This window comes from Salmo trutta, chromosome 14 (genome assembly GCF_901001165.1).
Source record: "Salmo trutta chromosome 14, fSalTru1.1, whole genome shotgun sequence".
NCBI lineage: Eukaryota > Metazoa > Chordata > Actinopteri > Salmoniformes > Salmonidae > Salmo > Salmo trutta.
In genome coordinates, this window is record NC_042970.1 from 19,316,286 (window position 1) to 19,331,587 (window position 15,302).

The 15,302-nt window shown below is 42.8% G+C and overlaps 1 protein-coding gene across 2 annotated transcripts; it reads left to right on the plus strand.

Moving 5' to 3' along the window:
- The first annotated feature begins 1,540 nt into the window (after positions 1–1,540).
- Positions 1,541–14,214, plus strand: lrrn1 (leucine rich repeat neuronal 1). 2 transcript variants are annotated; one of them, XM_029774749.1, is made up of 3 exons: positions 1,541–1,829; positions 2,005–2,108; positions 11,723–14,214. In XM_029774749.1, the coding sequence occupies exon 3, from the start codon at positions 11,970–11,972 to the stop codon at positions 14,130–14,132; it is 2,163 nt and encodes a 720-aa protein (XP_029630609.1). In that variant the 5' UTR covers positions 1,541–1,829; positions 2,005–2,108; positions 11,723–11,969; the 3' UTR covers positions 14,133–14,214. The 2 variants fall into 2 exon arrangements, with proteins under 2 accessions (XP_029630609.1, XP_029630610.1); XM_029774750.1 differs by lacking the exon at positions 2,005–2,108.
- Positions 14,215–15,302: the final 1,088 nt, after the last annotated feature.

Below are 15,302 nucleotides of genomic sequence, written 5' to 3' on the forward strand. Positions count from 1 at the left end.
TTCTGCTCCCCGAGCTCTCCTTTGAAGCTGGTTATGTGATGTGGACTTTGGTATTCACAGAGACTCATCCTCTGGGCAGTTGACAAGGCCTGATAAACCACACTGTTTAATGCACAAGTTAATGGGAGGAATCAATAGCAAACATCGATACAGAGAATACAAATCACCGGAATTAAAGCAGGGCGCGCTCGCCCAATAGTCTATCATTACTGGAGCATTACTGTCCACATATCCCAGCGTGATATGCCTAGAGAGGGGTAGCGGTGCAAGATGCAGGCTTCTTCCTGACATTCCTCTCTACCTATTTGATCAATTCATCTGTGCCCATCCAGCTCCAGACAGCCTGTGTTTTCCCTGCAGCCTCGCTCTGACAGGGGCCAGAGCTTGCCATCTGTCTTCATCTCTCTCTGTGGACAGGGATGGACAAATGGACGTGGGCATGGGAGGAGAAGTGAAAATAAGACCTTTTCTCCCCACCTGCCTCCGCCTTTGAAACCATGGTTCATACACATTCTGCAATATCTACCTCCTGTTGTAGCCTACAACTTAAACTGTTTTGTTTCTCCTTCAATAAAGGAGGAATACTCAGAGTAATTTTGTTAAAGGCTTGGTATCAGTCCTTAATGTATCATGTTTGACCCATCAATCAGTCCACAAATGTATATGTCTTTTTATGCCTAGGGATCCTAGATAGATGATAGATAAGGTTCAGGATTAAAGCTTTAAACCTGCAATGATTTTAGTTTCAACCTGACATGTTCACTTTCAACCGTAGTAAATCACTTGCCAGTCATAAACCTTAGATATCAAGAGTGTACATGTCTCGTCTCTATAATGTGGTGGAGTGCATTGGGATTATGGTGCTTTAAAGTGAAGAACACTTAAAGATACAATCCAGGATTTTCAAAGCTTACAAATTTGTAATTGAACATATCATACTAATTACACAAAAAAATAAGAAGGAAACCTGTCATACAAAACCTCTGGAGCATCACTGGAGCACCTCTGGAGAACAGGCCACTTTACATCAAGGCTTTGTCATGAAATCAAGTAAAGTGACTTTCTTGAAAATAAATGTGACCATTTTGACATTTACAGAGCAGGGTAAGGATTGTTTAACAGAAACGTCACAAAATGTAGGCCTACTGTATACAACATGACATGGATTGCTTGGAGTGTAACGGGCCAATCTTGTTCTAATAAAGAAAAGTTTCCCAGCAACACATGAATGTGAAGAGAGAAGAAGATTGATGTACATTTTTTACATTTTACATTTGGGATGGAGATGGATGAATGTAAAGAGAGCAGGAGATGGGTGGATGATAGAGGTAGAGGAGCAATTATTCATGCAGGCAAGAATAGCAACAAATTAATGGGTTGCATATTAAACAGTTCTAATTAGAGGAACTTAACAACAGCGAAACAAAGAGGTACATTGTCTCCCAACAGAAGCACCATTTCAGACGTCAAGGATGGAAGAGGTGGGGGGGCAGGCAGAAGACTTTCTCACAAGAAAAATCAAGAAAAAGAACCCTCCCTCCTTGGCGCTCTCCCACCGCGCAGACCTAGCGCCTGCCTTTGTTCGCGACATAACAATCCTCGAACAGATGGTGCTCTGCTTGAGCGAGAATGACCAGCACCATCCAGCAGCCAATCGGAAGCAGCTGACTCGTTTGGACAGCGCCAGGTGCTGTTCTCATATTTTCCTTGGAGGAGCACTAGGTTACGATCGAAGAGTAGAATATCCGCAGACAACTAGTCAGTGAGGTTGCAGGTGGCGTTTCGAAGCGTTTGGATGTCTCTGCAATCAAAACCATGCTCTCCTCAAGGTTAGCCTACATGGGAACCGTGCCTGAATGAATATATAAACGACAAACCGCTGTAAATAGGCTACCCGTTTCTGCTTGAATGGAATAGATTAAGAAATGTTTAAAAAAAAATTTTTTTGAAGGAATCCGATTAGGCTATCTATGTATTTATTTCATTTATTTGTTGCGCATGTAGGTTATTGACGCATAGAGTTGAAGGCTATTTGCACAAACCTTAAGCTACTGATGTCCAAATAAACGGGATGCAACTGAGAAGAGAGGGGCTTGCATGTCAATGAGGTGAGCCCTATACTTCACGTGATTTATTTTGCATGAACAAAGTCAGGATTAGACTAATGCATGAACAAAGTCAGAATATATTAAACTGAAGCTGTTTCTTCTGTAGCCTGCAATATCCTCTTTCGAGGTATTGTGCAGTAGTATGAGAACAGGTGGATGTGAATGTTATGGAAGCAGGAACTCTGTTGCCGGACACTTATCTCCACAATAAGGTTGTGGCCAGGGGGTCATAGCTAGTATGCTATCAATTTTTCTGGAAATGTAACATTTTCCCTAACAAAATGGTATTTGTTTGCCAACAACCTACCGTTACTGCATCTCTGCAAGGGCACAGGACTTTCTGTGCATGGGTTGTAGGGACACGGGCATTATTATACGAAGGAATAACTAATAGGCAATCGGTTTCTATAATAATGTCATATTATAGGCTATCTATATAATTAATCAGGAGTAGCCCTACGACTACTCTGCATCTGCGGTTCTATATCTGCATTTGTATTATTGTGATTTGGCTATGTCCCGATCAGAAATATTACATTTTCAATCTCAATGCGTCAAATAACATGCTCGGAAACAAACTTTGATCCTCCTGCGGCACCGCTCAAGGCTGCAACGTTGCAAAAATGTGATTTGCATATACATGTGAAAGCATCTGGGCAAATGTCTCGATTCTTACATTATCGGCAGAATAAATCGAACAGGAGACAGGTCTTCAAGAAATAAAAGTCCAGGAGAACGGGGTTGTAAAGGGGGCAGGGGTGGGGTAGCCTATTGTCATTTTAAGAAACGCCTCTGCTGTTTTGCAGCTGTTGCTCCTGTGTAATAGCTGAGGTTAACTCAAACTGTTGTCTCACAAGCTTCTTATTCACCCTTTGTATGTCCAACAGTATTACCAACACTAAGGCTAGCCTATGGTAGTGAAACATTATCTTTGGCACTGTTTTAACCCTCTTGTTGTGTTCGTTTCATGTTTAATTAATTCTGTGTTCCAGGTCCAGAATGACCGCACCATTATAGCTGATTATAGATCCAGAATAAAACATATATTATCACCTAATGTTATGTTAGATATTTTTACCAACTTAAGTTCTTGTGAACATTATAAGTTTTGAACTTCTATTTGCTATTTATGGCCTGTAGGCCTCATTGACCTGAGGTCATATAACTTGTTTTTTAGATTTAAAAAAAGCATAATATATGGATTATTTTTTACTATAACAAATACTCAGATGAAACATATTGTGCTATTTATCACAGACTACGTTGTGTCAAAGTTTCCAATGACTCTCTCCTCCTAACCACTGTCATGATCAAAGATATTACAGTATGTGTAACGGTCGTTGTATATAGTGGACCAAGGCGCAGCGGGTTGAGTGCTCATTTTAAACTTTATTTGAGACACGTAACAACAAAACAACAAAACGAACGAACACACAGTATTACAGGCTAAACACAGCAGTGCAAAAACAACTTCCCACAAAGGACAGGTGAAAACAGGGCTACCTAAGTATGACTCCCAATCAGCAACAACGATGTACAGCTGTTCCTGATTGAGAGCCATACCAGGCCAACACAAAGAAATACACAACATAGACAGAGCATAGAAATACAAAACATAGAACATAACCAAAAACCCCGGAATACTCTAAACAAACACCCCTCTACATAAACACATATCCCAACAAACCCCGAACCACATAAAACAAACACCCCCCTGCCACGTCCTGACCAAACTACAATAACAAATAACCCCTTTACTGGTCAGGACGTGACAGTATGTATCAAGAGTCTCACATACAGTATATCGTTTGGTCATTGTGCTGCCACAGAATGAACTGTGAGCTGTAAACCAGAGCTGCAAGAAAAGTTCGATATATTATTGAAACAATGTTGCCATTGTTTGTTCGAATGCCAACAGGTGTGGTTCCCATGGGGAAAATATTTTATTGGGGAAATGTTCCCGTGGGGGTTGCCATGGAAGCCAAGAAGGGGAGTGAGATGTGTGTGTGTGTGCTCAAACACACATGCATGTGGGGGTCTGGGGGAGGAAGTGTGAATGGGCATGTGCCTGAACTCAATTTTATACACTAATTGTAGTCTCACCCATTCATTTCTAATGACCGGTCATTTCTGACCAGGAACACCACAGGTGTACAAAAGTTAAATAAAACACCCAAAATGTAATGAAAATCATCAAAATGCATGTTATGTGTTCAGATGCCCTGTGTGGACAAAGTTATGGAACTTTATGACTATCAGATTAAATTAACTATATTTTTCAGAGAGAGAACTTGTAAATCGGTCCAATATGACCGGAACACAGCAGGAGGGTTAAGGAGTTCAGTTGTGTTATCAGTCAGTCTGTTAAAGTTGTCATTCATTAGTATCACTTAGATACAGAGTTCCATTGTTTTATACCCTGTCATTAATTGGTTGCTATGGTATCAAGTTGCCTATGCTAGAAGTACCAAATCATCACTTTGCCCACTGAGCCTCAGTCAGTGATGGCAGTATGACATAGACACTGAAAAATAAAGTGTTGAGTATGACCTTTTCTTACAGCAGGTCAAATAAAGAGATGTGACACTAAAGACAACACTGGACCTTGTTTGGAGCCCTATGTGATATGTTGGGTTACAATCTCATGTCAGATGGATCTTGAGAAACAGACAGTGAACAGCAGGGACATCCATTTCTCAAAACTCAAAGAACAAAGTATTAGGAGGAGAAGAGGAGTGGCAAGGTGCCGGAAGAAGGTTTTGGCTTTTTTTTCTTTCGGTATAACCTGTGGGCATAACTCCCCCTCCAACAAGCGAGAGAGCAAGTGCGCGCACACACACGCACACACACGCACACACACACTCCTTCAACTCATAGTGGTGAGAACAGTCTGTGACAAAGGCCTGATAATAGGGTGCGTGCGTCTGTCCACCAGACAGGGTTATTAGGAGACATTGAGGATACTACAATGTCCTCCACCATCGAGAAGAGAGTTCCCTTGGGGCTGGGGAGAGGGGGGCTGGGGAGGGGAGGGGGGAGTGGAGGGTGTTGCAGCTCAACCTTCTCCCATTATTCTTGTAAAAAGGGTCAACACATTGGATCTCAGAGGTAAGGCATGGTGCAGGCTAGGCAGCTGTTAAACTAATTCTGTTCTCATAATCTGCTGAAGGAATCATTCTGTGCATAGTGTCACTTTTACAGTGGGCTTATGGGCCCAAACCCCCAGGCTTAGTAGTTGGACATTGCTGTTGTATTTTCTCAGTGCGGAGGGCACAGGCTACAAATACAAGCATACATTTTAGGTAACACTTCCCTTTACAGTGTTTTTATTACTAGAAAGACTCAACACTCCTGTCTCACAGATAGTTTATTACCTCTGCAGAGATGTAAAATGAGGCGTTATCAGTCCTTGGTTTGATGGAGGTGAATTTATCATATTCTAATCTAGACTACAATCAATATGCAGCTTTTCGTGTTAATGCTATGGACATGAAGCGGCTGAACCATTTTATGCAGAACATAACTTCAGTCTTCAGCCAGCCAGCTGTCTCTGCTTGTATTGTACTGTATTCTGAAACAACACGTTTTCTCCCTTAACCCTCCTGTATGTTGTAACCTATTACACCTCTACCACACTTTAGGGGAATATAGTTATTTTAATCCTTTCTGGGGTTTTTTTATCTTCTCTGTGGTAGTTACCAATTATCTTTTCCAATCCCAGCCCACCAGACTGTTTGCCTCTTAAAGAGGTGTAAATGTTCATGGGCTTTTAGGAATCAGCATGACAGATTGAGCGGTTTTTTATCTTGGACTTTATGTTTGCACTACTCAAATGAACCAAAAGAGTGTGTGGAAAATCTACTTTCTAATTTTATATTGCTCATTGCCACTTAATCATAACGTCACCATAGGAAGTTTTTCTTTGATTGTGAGTGTCCGTTTAGAAGAGCGATTGGTGATGGTGGAGAATTTACTTATTAGATTTATTTGGTTTTCCCTAAGGGAAGCCTTATCGTGTTTATGTTTATTATGTCAGAATTATGTGATCGGATTCTATGTCTTCCATTGCTCACATCTCTGGAAGGATTACGCCCTGTGTACACAGGATTGGAAAAGTAAACACCCTTCTCCTGGAAAAAAAGTATTCCACTCCTCAGCACATATCAAAGACCTGGTGTCTGACAGCCAGGGTACAAAGCAAATCATTAACCATCAGCATTCAAAAATAATCCTGTAACTCAAATCTTTATCAATTGTCAGTTTGTATTCATGTATTCTTTGCATAATTCTGTTTGATCTGACAACTAGAGGTACTGTAGTGAAGTTAACTATTAGATGTTGCAGGACATTCTTTTCTGTTTGATTATGCAGGTTTTATTGTAATGTATAACTATATAAAAATAGTATAGCTAACAATTGATTCCAAAAAGCTCTGTGTTGTTAGTATAGTATATGTAGTCTGAGTGTCTGTGTACCAAATATATATTGTGCTCTTGTCCTCTTAGGGTTTGGTTGAAATACTGTGTATGAATGGATCATTTTTCCTTACATACCTTTGTTTAGTTTAGCTGAGTACAGTCCTTACGGCTACCAAAGAGAGCACAGTTATTGTCATTACCATCTATTCAAATTGATTACATTGAATGAAAGCCAACATGGAAACTATTAAATGAAATAGAATATCATTCTGTAACACTGACCACAACATTTTTTTTATTGGTGTTGAAAACATATTTTGCTCGAGACTGTTTTGCAAAAGAAATGTGTCCCACCATGGGACCCATAAGTGGTGGAAGTGGACTTTTTGTTCTTGACAAAGGACAGACAATTTTCTGGATAGAAAATGGATAGTGTCTCACTCAGAATGAATGCATTTCATGGTTTTTACATGCCATTTTTGTTGTCACAGCAGGCAAGCTATGACTACTGTACATACCAGGAACCATAGATCCCCAAGAATCATGTACACCAGGGAGTTTTGCAGTTATATGTCCTGTGCTAAAGTAGCATTGAACCCATATGAATTCATACACATACTCCATCTCAATAGTACTACAGACACCTGTGATCTTCAAATCACTTACCCATAGGATCACATAGTTTACTGCGACTACTGTAAGGTTAAGTAGGTTAAGTACCCAATTGGAAGATCCAAAGGCTGTCCTGATTCAAGTTTTGCCTTGAATCAGGACAGCCTTTGTATCTTCCAACTATGTGATCCTATGGGTAAGTGATTTGAAGATCACAGGTGTCTGTAGTACTATTGAGAAGGAGTATGGGCATGAATTCATATGGGTTCAATGCTACTTTAGCACAGGACATATAACTGCAAAACTCAAGGCTGTGTCAGGGTAGTCTCAACGCAGCTTTACAGCTGTTTATTAATACAGCATTTGCAAAGTTCACAAGCTCTCTTCAACTGTATTGTCATGGTTCCAGACACTAATGATACTCCCACCCCACTTAGACTTTCATATACATTTGTTAAATGTCACCCCCCTTGTAAAACTGAAATGTTTCCAATATAACTATTTTGATACTTGTGATAAATGTCACTGTTATCTCTGTCCGACATTTCAAAATGGAAACACCAACATTGGTTTTGTTTACACTGGTTTGGACTGTTGTCAAGGGAACCTATGAGAGCATAAAATAAACAAAAAAATTGGTGGTTGAGTCTATATTGGATTTAAGTTATGCTGTCTCAAAAGTCCCCATTAATCAATGGGTTTAATCTTTGGCTTAGACCTTCATTTGAAGCTTAATGATAATATTTAAACTAAAGCCTTTGTTTGGAATACAAAGTCTTAGATGAAATGATGCCCTCGTAAATTTAATCTCTCACACTGAAATCGTCCCATCTCTAATGTGGTTTGGAGTCATGGACAGAATCTCAGGTTAACCCCATTGTGATAAATGGAGGCATGTGAGAGAATGCATAATTAACTATTGTAAAAGTAAATATAGATATAGGATTTAAACCAATGGTATCACTGGGAATCCTTTATCCAATGTTTGTTAAACATTTTAGGGTCCAGTGAACGTATATTTAATAATCTAAAACAGGGTTCCCCAACTGGCGGCCCACGCATGGTTTTATTTGGCCTCAAGTCTTCAGAGCAAAAAAAGTAATAAATGCTGAAGTTATCCAGCATTTATGAAGGTGTTTATTTTTATTTTCATTTTTGATATGAATTACTGCAAAAACACCAGGAAATCAGCTGCAAGTGATTGTAATTTGTGGAAATCTGTTCCCAAGTAGTCCCACACTGTAATGACCGTCGTCAAATGTAGTGGACCAAGGCACAGCGGGTCTCGTGAACATCTAAAACTTTATTCAAGGGAACACAAAACAAGAAAAAACGCACGGCAGCTAAACAGTCTTGCAGGCTGTGCAAAATCAACTTCCCACAAACACAGTGGAAAAAAGGCTACCTAAGTATGACTCCCAATCAGTGACAACGATGTACAGCTGTCCCTGATTGAGAGCCATACCAGGCCAAAACAAAGAAATACAACACCTAGAAGGGAACGTAGAAATATAAAAATAAGGACCATACAACTAACCCCAAAATCCCAACAACACAAACCAAACACACCCCTGCCACGCCCTGACCAAACTACAATAACAAATAACCCCTTATACTGGTCAGGATGTGACAGTACCCCCCCCCCCCCCAAAAGGTGCAGACCCTGGATGCACCTGAAACAAAAACTAACAAAACAATACCCCACAACAAAAAATCACAACAATTACAGGGGAGGGAAGGGAGGGTGGCCACCATCACCGACGGTTCTAGTGCAACACCCCCCCCCCTCCCCAAACCTCCTACCACGGAGAGATCTCGGGCTGAGGCGCGTCGCTGGAGACCTCGGCCTGATGTGCGTTTCGCTGGAGTCCTCGAGCTGATGCGCGACTGTAGAAGCTTCGGACTGTAGGGCGACTCTGGAAGCTCCAGACTGTAGGGCGACTCTGGCTGCGCCGGTTCCGGACTGTAGGGCGACTCTGGCTGCGCCGGTTCCGGACTGTAGGGCGACTCTGGCTGCGCCGGTTCCGGACTGTAGGGCGACTCTGGCTGCGCCGGTTCCGGACTGTAGGGCGACTCTGGCTGCGCCGGTTCCGGACTGTAGGGCGACTCTGGAAGCTCCGGACTGTAGGCCGTCTCTGTCGGATCCGGACTGTGGGCCGTCTCTGTCGGATCCGGACTGTGGGCCGTCTCTGTCGGATCCGGACTGTGGGCCGTCTCTGTCGGCTCCGGACTGTGGGCCGTTTCTGTCGGCTCCGGACTGTGGGCTATCTCTGTCGGCTCTGGACTGTGGGCCGTCTTTGCAGGCTCCGGACTGTAGGATGTCGCCGGACGCACTGGACGGAGAACTGTCGCCGGAAGCGCTAGACGTGGCACTGTCGCCGGAAGCTCTGGACCGGGAACTGTCGCCGGAAGCTCTGGACCGGGAACTGTCGCCGGAAGGACCATACAACTAACCCCAAAATCCCAACAACACAAACCAAACACACCCCTGCCACGCCCTGACCAAACTACAATAACAAATAACCCCTTATACTGGTCAGGACGTGACACACACATAATAGATAGACACATGGGATTGTATACAAATGTAAGCAAGGTTTTAAATGATTATGTTTTAGTCATATTATATCTGAACCTAGTTGATTATCCTTGCCCTAAAACCTCAGGATTTAGCAACTTGATTTAATTTACTGCAATTTCCTTTTGGAAGCAAGGCATCCTTGCAAGACATTGTCGCTTTGCTGTATTTTTGATGCACTGTGGACTACATCTAAGCCTATTTAAGCCTATCAGTAATGGCTGTTTATAAACAGTGAATAAACATGACGAGGTAGGTTACAGCCATTTGTAGTTAAAGAACACAGTGATCTGTATCTCTCCTGAGGGTTACATTTCCTCAGACTGATTTCTGACTCCGCTAATCCTGATGGGTCAAGTCAATCTTAACCACTCACTCTGCCTTAGCATAAGAAATATGTCTGTATTACAAGTATTTCACACCTTATTTCACCCTGTCCCAGGAGAAAAATCCCCTGTGCAGGAGGAGCTTGAACTTGTTTCATGTCACCCTTGCTCTGTTGCCAGGCAGTTTTGCACTCAGATGAATACGCAGCTCTCTTCTTTCAAAGCCTCTTAGCAATATCTTCTTAAGTGAGTGTTGATCACAGATGTTGTTTGGTTGTAAGGCCAATGGCACTGCAGTACTAATGTATGTCTCTTCCATGGAAAGGGATACGCCCTTCAGTAACTTCACCTAATTAGGTTAGGGGATTTCTTAAGTGTTGCTCAGATTACATTGCCATACAGGACTCCGCCACGGTAGAGCCAGCTAGCCTGGAAATGGTGGCAGACCTTTCTGATTCCCACCTCTGCATTATATACGTTTACTACATATACAGGAAAGGTTGGTACTCAGAGTAAAGCACTAATGTAAACCCACTTCTCATTTCAAATGGTCCTAATGCTTCAGTAGTTTCAGGGTGGAATCAGTACTTATTGATTTCCACATGCCACTTTCAGAACTCAATAACAGAGCCTTGTAGTTGCTCAAGTGTGCATATGTGCCAGCCTCTCCTCTGGAAAATCACTAACACTCTTTAGAGACGGTAGCAAAAGCTTAGAAACCAACTCAATAGTCAGTGAAATCCTTATTCTGAAGAACATTACCACAATAAAAGTATATTTTAATTGATATTACATATTCACTTTAGGTTTAAAGGTATTGTGGCCCGTTTGTTAGAGTCAGAACTGTAGTGCTATATGGGATGGCCGATGCCTGGTGCTCCTGTTATGAGCTGCTCTTCTCCAGACTAGACTGTTGGGCCAGATTCTGGCTTCACAAGTCCATCTCCTAAAATCTCTGTCCTTGGATAAAAATCATTCTGGATTATAACAATTTATTTGAATAAGTGACTGTTGAGGCTGAAGAGAAGTGTGAGGTATACTCTACAAAATGCTGTACTTGCAATGCACACTGAAGGCTTCTCTCAGAAACACCCTAAATATGTTCAAAGAAATCCATCATATTTCTGTACCAAAACCAGGACACAGTGGACCCTTCATTAATAATCTAGGAACTTTTTTTTTATACGTACGTATCTCAGAGTATTTAATGAAATGTGAAGAAACTAATGATCTATTCCTGATGGGCCTATTGAATAGATGAAAGCACTCAATGGAATTTGATCTTTGTCCAAGTATACAACTTCTGAGGGGTGTTTTCTGTATTATTGTGCATGCATTAAAATTAGCTGATTTCACATTTTTCCTCATAACTGATGATGCTGCATAATTCATATTAACAATCTCTCAGATGAAGATGTAAACAGAAGGTTTGCTCTCAACATTATCAGGAGCTGTGTTACTACCATGTTTTATTTAACATGACTGACATGTAACTTTCGGTAATATTATGTGACTGGACGTATGATACAGGACATATACCCCTGACACTAGTTTCCATCAACTCCCTTTGTCTCATACATATCATTTTGTTATGCTATTTGTGCTCCTTTGTGTCCTTGTGTTAAACTAAACTATAGTGACTCAGTCTTTTTTTTGCATTTTTTTGTCTTTGTTTTACAGACTCACCCCGCAGTCCTGAGGTATTGATGAAAGAAAAACTCTGAACAGTGGGAGACTCACTGTAACACTGGAACTGTTTCATTGGAACCCCCTGTGCATATTTTTCTGTCTGGACCATTTTAGAGGGACACAACTACAAGTCAACACCCCCTCTGGTTAATGACAATCACACAGCTCCCTCCAAGTTCATCTACCCCTTCTGGTGTCTAACCCTGTGGGTTTAGACAGGTGAACGCAGACAGACAGCATGGCTAGAGGGAGGTTTCTCTACTGTCTACTAGGCCATTTGTTCACTGGCCTGATTCTGTCGTCAGTTGGACTATCCTCCATCCAGAGAGATAATGATTGTCCCCAGCAGTGTGTGTGCGAGATCCGACCCTGGTTCACCCCCCAGTCCACCTACAGAGAAGCCACGACGGTGGACTGCAACGATCTCCGTCTCACACGCATCCCAGGCAACCTGTCCAGTGACACGCAGGTGCTCCTCCTGCAGAGCAACTACATCGCCAGGACCAGTGAGGAGCTGGAGCAGCTATACAACCTGACAGAGTTGGACCTGTCTCAGAACAACTTCAGCAGCATTCGTGACGTGGGCCTCAGCAACATGTCCCAGCTCACCACCCTGCACCTGGAGGAGAACCAGATCACTGAGATGCCTGACTACTGCCTGCAGGACCTCAGCAACTTGCAAGAGCTCTACATCAACCATAACCAGATCAATATTATCTCCCCCAATGCCCTCTCTGGCCTGCACAACCTGCTCAGGCTCCATCTAAACTCTAACAGGCTCAAGGCCATCGACAGCCGCTGGTTTGAGTCCACGCCCAATCTGGAGATCCTCATGATCGGGGAAAACCCTATAGTTGGCATTCTGGAGTTTAACTTCAAGCCTCTTGTAAACCTGAGAAGCTTGGTACTGGCTGGAATGGATTTAACAGACATTCCTGGAAATGCCTTTGTGGGACTAGATAACCTAGAGAGTCTCTCCTTCTACGACAATAAGCTAGTCAGAATTCCTCAAAACGCTCTTCAGAAACTACCTAACCTCAAGTTCTTGGACTTGAACAAAAACCCTGTGCACAAAATCCAAGAGGGGGACTTGAAGAACATGCTGAGGCTGAAAGAGCTGGGAATTAACAACATGGGGGAGCTGGCCTGCATTGACCGCTTTGCCCTCGATAACCTCCCAGAGCTCACCAAGCTGGAAGCCACTAACAACCCCAAGTTCTCCTACGTGAACCGCCAGGCCTTCCGTGACCTCCCCGCCTTGGAGAGTCTCATGTTGAACAACAACGCCCTTAACGCCCTCTACCAGTCCACTGTGGACTTCCTGCCCAACCTGCGTGAGATCAGTATCCACAGCAACCCCATGCGATGTGACTGCGTCATCCAGTGGATGAGCTCCAACAAGACCAGCATACGCTTCATGGAGCCCCTCTCTATGCTCTGTGCCATGCCAGCTGAGGTCAGAGGGCAGCATGTGAGGGAGGTGCTCCAGCAGGACTCAGCGGAGCAGTGCCTGCCGATGATCTCCCATGACACCTTTCCCAACCACCTGAACCTGGACATCGGCATGACTGTGGATCTGGACTGCCGAGCCATGTCCCAGCCCGAACCGGAGATCTACTGGGTCACGCCCATGGGGAACAAGGTGATGATGGACACCATGTCTGATAAGTACAGCCTCAGTAGCGAAGGAACACTGCGCATCTCTCACATCCAGGTAGAGGACTCTGGCAGGTACACTTGTGTGGCACAAAATGTTGAGGGGGCAGACACTCGGGTGACTGCTATTAGGGTGAATGGTACTCTCTTAGACAGCACCCAGCTGATGAAGATCTATGTGAAGCAGACTGAGTCCCACTCTATCCTTGTCTCCTGGAAGGTCAACTCCAATGTCATGACCTCCAACCTCAAGTGGTCATCTGCCACCATGAAGATAGACAACCCCCACATCACCTACACAGCCAGGGTCCCGGTGGATGTCCATGAGTATAACCTCACACACCTACAGCCCGCCACCGAGTATGAGGTGTGTCTCACCGTCTCCAACATCCACCAGCAGACGCAGAAGTCCTGTGTCAACGTCACAACGAAGCACGCTGCCTTCGCTGTGGAGATATCCGACCAAGGCACTAACACTGCTCTCGCAGCTGTCATGGGAACCATATTCGGCATCATCAGCCTGGCCTCTATGGCTGTGTACATTGCCAAGCGGTGGAAGGGGAAAAACTACAATCACTCCCTGAAAAAGTACATGCAGAAAACATCCTCCATCCCACTCAATGAGCTCTACCCTCCCCTCATCAACCTGTGGGAGGTAGACAGTGAGAAGGACAAAGAGGTGTCCTCCTCCTCAGAGACCAAACCCAGCCAAGTGGACACTACACAGAGCTACTATATGTGGTGATAGCTACTGGGTCGTTCCACCAATTCGGTGCCTTTTGAGAAGTGTAACTTGGTAAAAAAAAAACGTTTCATTTCACCTAATATTATCATTCTGTCATAAAGAGCACATGTTGAACTTCATTAAAAACACATTTTCTCATCTCAAAAGGTTAAATAAAAAATTACTATGGTAAGTGTCTATTAAGTGCCAAATAAAGTAACAGGGTTGACGGTAACAGGGTTGACGATTTCTTCCAAAATCAGCCATAAATCCCCTTGTGACAGGGGGAATGGAAGCGTGTTGTGTACAAAATTGAAGTTGTTAAAATATTTCTAGCCTGTCTATTGGTAACACGCTCAGTTTTCAACCCATTCAGTTTTCCACCCGCTCAGTTGACCACCCGCTCAGTTTTCCACCCGCTCAGTTGACCACCCGCTCAGTTTTCCACCCGCTCAGTTGACCACCCCAAAACACCAGAGAATTGCTAAAAAGAGTAGAACCAGCCCACCTGCTTTTACACTTTTTTATATATATATAAAAGGAGAGTTCAGTTTACGTAACAAGGTTGACCTTAAAAATAAGGGACAGATGAAAATGAATCACTAATCACATCAAATAAATAATAATCTTTAGAAATGACTTTGTCAAAGCAACAACAGCAAAAAAATATATAACTTTACAATGATGCTGAAAACTGGGTTAAAATCTTCCTAGAAGTCAGGTCACAGAGGGTGCACAGAGGGACATGTAAAAATGCAGATTTTTTTTACTTTAGCAAGTCTTTATTCATATTGAAAATCAGATTAATTGAATTCTCCATGTGGTCTATATTAATAAAGGGCACTTCATTTAATAAACAGAATTTCAAAATGAATATTGTTGCACAATTTCTACTTAAAATATCAAAGAGATGCAAAAGGCACTCATTTCGTGGAATGACCCTACTACATGGTGAACGATACTACATGTGGGGTAAATCAGAAATAATTTTCTTATAGGAGCACAACGACACTTCTTTCGCTTCTTTGTGTCACAGTAATATTACTTTTTTTCCTTCTGTTTTCTGCTTTGCTCATATGAGGCGAAGGACGTGACTAGTATTTCAGACGTTTTAGCATAGTGCATTGCCTTTCTTCTCTTGCTCCCTTTTTGACACTCAATATGACAATTTTGTTTAGCTCCCAGGACTTG